Source organism: Juglans microcarpa x Juglans regia, chromosome 5S, assembly GCF_004785595.1.
Source record: "Juglans microcarpa x Juglans regia isolate MS1-56 chromosome 5S, Jm3101_v1.0, whole genome shotgun sequence".
In the NCBI taxonomy this organism is placed as follows: domain Eukaryota; kingdom Viridiplantae; phylum Streptophyta; class Magnoliopsida; order Fagales; family Juglandaceae; genus Juglans; species Juglans microcarpa x Juglans regia.
The window spans coordinates 4,792,022-4,800,001 of record NC_054603.1 but is presented as its reverse complement, the minus strand read 5'-3'; the positions used below and the strand labels follow the sequence as shown (position 1 = coordinate 4,800,001).

Sequence of the window (7,980 nt, the reverse complement as noted above, 5' to 3'; positions counted from 1 at the left end):
ACATATTTCACAATATATATTTTAAAGTACGAGTATTTTTATAAAGCGATGTTATTTTTATAAAATATTTTATTAAATTATTCTTTATTTTAAAATATAATTATGTAATATATTGTGAAAAATGATGTGTGTTTATTATTTTTCTAAGCATTCACCTTTGAAAAGCATTAAAAAAAAAAAAAAAAGTCTTTAATAAGTCACTACTGTCACTGACCTTCCAAAGTTGGCCATTATAATTGTAGACCACTTTCTCGTATGGCTCAACAGTAAACACTAACATGGGAAGTTGTAGAAAAACAGAGCCAATGTCCAAATCAAAAGAAATTGGTCTCATGACCCAAAAAAACACTAAAAGAAGATAAAAAAAAAAAAAAGGAAAAGAAAACTGCAGAGTTTATATCCTGACTGTGATGAACAGGGACAACGAATTAAAGCTATTTTTGTTTTTAAGAGGGAAGGATGAAGTGGAAGGATCCTAACATCATTTTACTGTTTTATAGTATATTTGAAATTTTTATTATTTTTTAAAATATTTTTTTAACATCATTAATTATTAAGAAAAAATTAAAAGAAATATATAATTTTATTAATAATTACTTCTTTAATTATTAAATAAAATAATAAAATAAATAATAGAAGAATAATAAAAAAATAATAAGCCTTTCGAAACATCCTATAGGTAGTTCGAAAATGTAATAATTAGGGGAGATTACGCAAGTGTGGATACGAGTGAGATTTGGGGGAGAAGAAGAGGACACAATAGACATCCCGCCCGGAAATACAGGGAGGCCGTACAACAATCCCTTCTCTTCAGTTTGGTGATTTTTATATTGGAATTTTTAACTACCAACTCACTACAGTTCTGTTTTTTTCGTTTTTTTTTTTTTTTTTTTCTCTCTCTATATGTCCAAGCTCTCACTGCCACACATCACTGATCACACCACAGCAGTTGCAGCGTTGCAGCAGCAGGCAGCACTGCTGCAGCAAGCTCAGCCTTCAGACCACAACACAGGAAACAAAAGCAAAAACCTGACTTTTGCTAACCAATAAACCCAGTCTTCAAAATCCCAACTTTTGTTTCCAATCAATCCCCACCATCAAAGCTTTCGATTTGATTTGATAGCCAATAAACCTAATTCACCCCATTTCACTCGCAAAGCGTGAAAGGAGAAACAAACAGAAAAAATAAAAATAAAAACAAAACAAAAAAGAGGGAGAGCTTTTCTCTTTTTTGAAGACTCCAAGCTTCTTTTGGCAAATGCCAAAGTCACCCTTCCTACCGCCCACCTCTTAAAAATGCAGCCATGACCATCTCCTCTCCGTCTCTCTCTCTCCCCAAGTCTCTTTTTCTCATTTCCCAAAAGCTCTTTCCTTCAGCTTCTGCTTTGGCTTATTGTAATTTCACAGTTAAGAGGTTTTTAATTTCATGGGTCTGATCGATCTCAACACGACGGAGGAGGACCAGACGCCGTCCTCCGGTTCATCCGCTTCGTCCTGGTGCTCTGCTTCTGCTCCGAGCGCTTCGGCCTCGTCTTCGTCGGTGTGTCTAGAGTTGTGGCACGCGTGTGCGGGCCCACTGATTTCGCTGCCGAAGAAGAATAGTGTAGTGGTGTACATCCCGCAGGGACACCTAGAACAGGTTCCGGATTTTCCGCTTGCCGCCTATGATCTCCCTCCCCACGTGTTGTGTCGCGTTGTTGATGTCAAGCTCCATGTAAGCACCTATACGAAAAATCATGGTTGTGTATGCATAAACTCGAGTCTGCGTGGGTTCTGAACGCTGTCGGTTATATGGGTTTGGGTTTTGTGCATTTTGATTATCTTTTTGTGGTTTATTCAGGGCCGTGTTTTTTCTTTTTTTCCTAAAATAACTTGGGGGGAAGAAAGGTAGGATTAGGAAATTCTCTTTTTTTGTGTTTTCGTTCAGCTCAACTTGACCCTACCATGCTCACTGATTGGAGCTAATTCTTTTGTTTCTTTATTCTTTTTTTTTTTTTGGGGGGGGGGGGGGGGGGGGGGGGGGGGGGGGGGGGGGGGGGTGGGGGGTTGGTTATACTGGTACTTACAAGAGAAGTATGAAGTCTTAGTTTTTCTTTCTTTTTTCTACATGTTTTCCTTACATTGCGGATTTGATGTAAAATGTGTATATTGGGGTAGGCGGAAGAGGGCACCGATGAGGTTTATGCTCAGCTCGCACTGGTTCCTGAAAGCGAGGTGAGCTTTGTCAAGATTTTGTGCATCTTTCTGGTTTCAACAAAATGCAGGGAAGAGGAATAAAATCGAGCTTCTGCTATGTGGCCCTGCTTATAATTGCTCTGCAGCGTGATCATTTGTTTTTGCATGGATTGTCATTGTGATAGGAATTCGAGCAGAAACTGCGAGAAGGGGAATTTGATGCGGATACAGAAGAAGATAATGCTGAAATAAATGCAAAGTCGTCCACACCCCACATGTTCTGTAAGACTCTTACTGCTTCTGATACTAGCACACATGGAGGCTTCTCTGTCCCTCGTCGAGCTGCTGAGGACTGCTTCCCTCCCTTGGTAATTATAGTAATTTTCTTTTAATTCCGCGTTTGAATCATCTCCCAATTGTTTGAATGCAATTTGTAACCGACATATGTGCTTCAGTTTAGTCTTTCTCTTGTATAGTATATGAGCTTAGGCAAATTGTTATTGCAGGACTACAAGCAACAGAGACCTTCTCAAGAGCTTGTGGCGAAGGATCTACATGGATTGGAATGGAGGTTTCGACATATCTACAGGGGTAGGCCACAAGTCTTTTATACAAATTTAGGGCTCCATGCTTAGAGAGATCTCAGAGACTCAATTCACTATAAGCTTATTTGAACTCTAATGAAGCCTGTTCACTTGGTTTTCCTTTGAACAGGGCAGCCTCGAAGGCATTTACTCACTACAGGGTGGAGTGGTTTCGTAAACAAGAAGAAGCTCGTTTCTGGAGACGCCGTGCTCTTTCTTAGGTAAAAACTTTCACATTTGGGATATTTCTGATGTTATTTATGATTCTTATCTAATAATATTTTCTCCAGGGGCGAGGATGGAGAATTGCGACTGGGAGTTCGAAGAGCTGCTCCAGTTAAAGGTAGCGTTGCCTCTTCATCTCTCTGTAGCCAACAGATGAATCATGGCTCTCTGACGGATGCTGCTAATGCTATATCTACGAGAAGTGCCTTCAACATTTACTACAATCCCAGGTATCAAGTTGTTCTCTGTCGTGTTAGCCTGAAAAAATGTCACGGTTAATTGCTACCTTAATGTTTAGGATGGAAGTTACATGGGATATGTTGAGCCCTAGATTTAGGTCTTTAATGTACAGAGGTTGAAGATCAAATCCCTACTAAAAGTTTAACTCTTCTTTTGAGGTTCTCACTAACAGCTTGTAAGTAAATATATGATTCAAGAAGGCCTTCCGGTTGGAATGGGGTTTTAACTTCTTTGCATCTGTGTCTTTGTGTTCATATGTATCTGAGGAGCTTCTATTCAGAGGGGGGTTTGTTGACACACATCTAACAGCAGTGGCGGCCCCACATTATACTTATGGGGGCCATGGCCCCTCCAAAACTTTTTGAAAACATAAAATGCCCCCTAGATTTTATACATAATTCTACAAATCCCCCCCCCCCCCAAAAAAAAAAAAAAAATTATATTCTCCATATGCTCTCTAAAATCTTCTAAAATTTCAATATACCTATAAATGCCTCTCTCCAATTTTTTTTTTTTCTTATAGTCCCAAAATTTTGGTTAATTTCTATATATTATCTATTTTTAAGGATGTGGCCTCTCCAAAAATAAAACTAAAACTAAGTTTAGGAGAAATAATAAACTTATTAATATGGATTCCAAAGTTTTTTGTTACACAATATTGGGCTTCTTCATATGGAATCCAAAGTGAAAATAGAAGATAAAATATTTAAGGTCAATGATCTATATGAAAAATAGTTTGTAGATATGTTTTTTATTATTTTTCAATGTCTTTTTAATTTACATAAGAGAAATGACGTTTGCATTCTCAGTTTAATGGTAGACCCCACTTCTTTTTTTCAAATGGAGTGCTTAGAGCTTGCACATCCTAAGATTGTATCTAGCATTACTCTTTATATAAATATGTCACAGTAGAAAATTTGGAACACAATTGCTGGTTCCGCCACTGTCTAACAGGATCATTACCTAAGGATAGGAGCTTGTTCGAAAAATCTCACAACTAGAAGTTGAAGAAATAAATCATAGAAACCACCCCCATTTCTGCTCTCTTTCCCCATAAGTTCCTTTCAAGCATTAGGATCCCATTTCGTCTCTTCCACCAGATCTTCCATGCGTCTATCCCTGTCGAAGAACATCACTTTATGTTTTTTTTATTGGTAAAGTATCCCTGTCATGTATGCATATAAAGAACACTTGATATGAAAAGTCTTCTTACCTTTCTCTATTCCCAACTACAATCACCTGCGTACTCTAAAAACTTCCTACACCAATGTGCCTCAAAAGATATATGACTTCTCATTCCATTGCCATGCCACCATCACCAACTTACTTGCACCTCTTCTCTCAATGCAGCTACATGATTGTAACAGTCATCTTACAACTCCAATTATGTGTTGTGTAGTGTATAACCATTTGCATTAAGTTCACCCATTTTACACCTTAGTTTGACCTGGTTGCAGATGTTCAGTTATTGTTAGGAGTAAAGCCAGAGTAGCTTTGGGAGTGGGGGGCACTCTGCCCACAAGCTATGCCCCTGGTGAGGAACTTGCACACCATTATTGTTCCCATGTCTAGGTGGCTTAACCGGGTGCCCAGTTCCTATCACCATATCCTAGCATCTAACTTTACCCCCAGTTGTCTTTCTTGCATATTTCTCTGTCATGGATTTACTCATTTTTTTATTCTTACCTTTATGTTAGCTATCTTGAACATTCAAAGATTTTTTTTTTTTTTTTTGTAAGATACATTTTGCCCTTGCTTTCCAAGTTATGCATTAAAAGTCTGGTTTTTTGTGTACATCTAGTAGGGCAAGTTCATCGGAATTCATAATACCTCTCCGTAAATTCTTGAAGAGCATGGACCATTCTTTTTCAGTTGGGATGAGGTTCAAAATGAGTATTGAAGCAGAAGATGCAGCTGAGAGAAGGTTGGGCATGTTATACTTGAACCGCTTAAGATAACTTAAACCAAAAAAACAAATCTAATTAAAGTCTATTCCCTTCTTTTGGTCAGATACACAGGGCTTATAACTGGAATTAATGATATGGATCCTGTTAGATGGCCTGGTTCAAAATGGAGATGCCTACTGGTATGCAATTATAACAGAACTTGATCACTTTACACCATTTTTTTTCTAAGAAAATAAGGCTTGTTTATTGAGGATTGGATTTTAGGGTATTATGGATTTTTTGTATGGTGTGACTGGGTGGATTTAAGATTATTTGACATTTGATATTTTTCATCATCCCCTCTCTTCCATCCTTTCTGCTTTTTAAAAATTAAGAGTTTATTTTTCTCCTGCCACAGCACCTATAAATGCTTATACTTCCTTTTCTGCTGTTGTAGCTTCTTTTTGAATAAAGATATTTACTTTTACATATTTCCCCCGAAAAAGCTAGGCTTATTTCTCATATCTCGATTATGATATTAAATGTATGCCATGTTTCCTTCATTTGACCCTATGCTTGAGGGCTTGAAGTTCAGTTTTTAATGTAAAATAGGATTGTTCCTGTCAAAATGTGACCGTTTATGTAGTCTAATTATAAATTTTATTTTTACCTTTTAAGTTTATTCCATGCTTTCAGTGTTTGAAAGCCATTTTACAGACAATCTTAAAGTAAAATTTACTGAGCAAATCCCAGGCGTTAGGTGACAGAAGACCAGTGTATTTTTTCTTTTGTGGGTAGTTTGTAGCATGTGATCTATTTTATTAGGTATCCCATCCTTCAATTTGAATTTGAGCAGGAGCATGTTCACACCAATATAATATTTATTTATTACGAATGCAACCAAACACCTGAGCCTTGAATCTTGCAGTGCCAATCTGTCTTCTATATTTTTCACAGAACTGACATCTAATTCTTTGATCCGGAACTTTTCCTGGTATCAATGGGGATGGTCTACTGGTTCCGTTGAAGTATGACTTTGTGTATTATTGGTTGACTACTAGGTTGTAACTATTACAAATCTTATGCACATATTAATGACCAGCCAGTGCAGTGATATCAGATATTTTGATATTCTGTTTGGGTTCTTATGTTTGTATCATTTAGTTTGTTTGGTTGTTTCCTCTTGTGGAGCTAAGTTGTCTCTATTTCATGACAATTCTGTCTTTTAATATGGGATGTTGCTGTGAAATGTCTATATTTGATGTAGCAAACTTGTTCGCTCCTTTTTGCAGGTAAGGTGGGATGATGTAGAAACTAGGCATAACAGGGTTTCTCCATGGGAAATTGAGCCATCTACTTCTCTTTCTGGTTCCACTAGCTTGATGGCATCTGGTTTAAAGAGGACCAGGATTGTATCGCCTTCAGCACAACTGGAATTTCCGATTTCCAGTAGGTTCTTCTGAATTACAAGAAAATTGTAAATTTCTCCATGCAACACAATTGACCTAGTCTTACTGTTCTTCTAACAGATGGGATTGGAACATCAGACTTTGGGGAATCTTTAAGCTTCCAGAAGGTCTTGCAAGGTCAAGAAATTTTGTGTTTTACTCGTGACAGTGCTGATACTCATCATCATCATCCATCCGAAGCAAGGTGTTTTTTTAGTCCGAATGCTTCTGGGATTGCTGCAATAGGAGATGCTGGTAGAAACCAAGCCAGAAATTATGATATTTCCTACAAAGCCAAGGGCTTTGGTGAATCTTTCCAATTCCAGAAGGTCTTGCAAGGTCAAGAAATATTTCCAACCTTGCCATATGGAAGAGCCCCGACCACAAACAGGGCCCATGAGAATGGTGACATTGGAATCCTTCATGGTGTTCAAGTGCAGAGCAATAACACAACTATGCGCCCATTTGCCCCGTCTCTGCAAGTTTCATCACCATCATCTGTCTTAATGTTCCAGCAGGCATTTAATCCAGTTTCATCAAGCTTAGGTTCAATGTATAAGTTGAATAATCTTGAGGAGCAGAGAATTAGTAGCCAAAATTTGTCTGTTTCTGAAACAGTTGGTGGACAGCTCACGTCACCCTCATTTAATGAGCGTAGCTTCTGTAGGAAAGAACAAGGAGGCATGCATTCTTCAGGTTTTGAGCATGTTCAACTTGGCTCTACACTCCCTCCTCTTCCAAATCGATCCACATTTGGGGGCAGCCAAGATCTAGCTTCCTCGTGTAAAAGTAGCTGCAGACTCTTTGGGTTTTCTTTGACGGAGGAAAAACATGTTGCAAACACAGAGAACTCCACTCCAGTTCCGTCCTCATTGAATACTAGGGTTTCTTTTCTACCTCATGTTGGGGATCAGTTCCATCCAAAGCCTCCACTGATGGCCAAGGCAGTTGGAAGCAACTGCACCAAAGTAAGTGACCTCTATGCTGTAAGATATGCTTTTTGATATTGCATTGTAGTGTTCTGTTGTAAGGTACGAACTGAAGCTTTGCAAGCAGGGGAGTGTTGTAGATGGGAAACTGGTCTTCCTAAGCTACAGAGGCGTGGGGAAATGATGGAAAGTTGTTACTAGGATAGTTAGAATGATGCTTTTCTGGAGATGATTTGGGGCAATATTTCTGAATATTCCTTTTCAATATCAATGTTATTATGTTTGCATTCGGCATCAAGCCTGAGGCGAGTGTTTTTTTAGCATCGTGGGTGGTGCATGGAACATATTATGAGGCTAACCAAAAAATGCTGGCATAGGAGATGGCAAGTGCCAAAATCTCGTGGATGCTCTTGGATTTTCCTTTCTTTCCATAGGGCATTAGACTTTGTATCCTGATTTATTGACAATGAGTTTGTTTAGTTTTATAACCTTA

General features: G+C 38.3%; 1 protein-coding gene across 1 annotated transcript; it reads left to right on the top strand.

The window, feature by feature from the left end:
- The first annotated feature begins 884 nt into the window (after positions 1–884).
- LOC121267840 (auxin response factor 3-like) lies at positions 885–7,980 on the top strand. Its single transcript, XM_041171928.1, has 10 exons — positions 885–1,714; positions 2,158–2,214; positions 2,361–2,543; positions 2,682–2,766; positions 2,890–2,980; positions 3,050–3,214; positions 5,026–5,148; positions 5,235–5,310; positions 6,403–6,559; positions 6,640–7,980. The coding sequence occupies exons 1-10, from the start codon at positions 1,427–1,429 to the stop codon at positions 7,560–7,562; spliced, it is 2,148 nt and encodes a 715-aa protein (XP_041027862.1). The 5' UTR covers positions 885–1,426; the 3' UTR covers positions 7,563–7,980.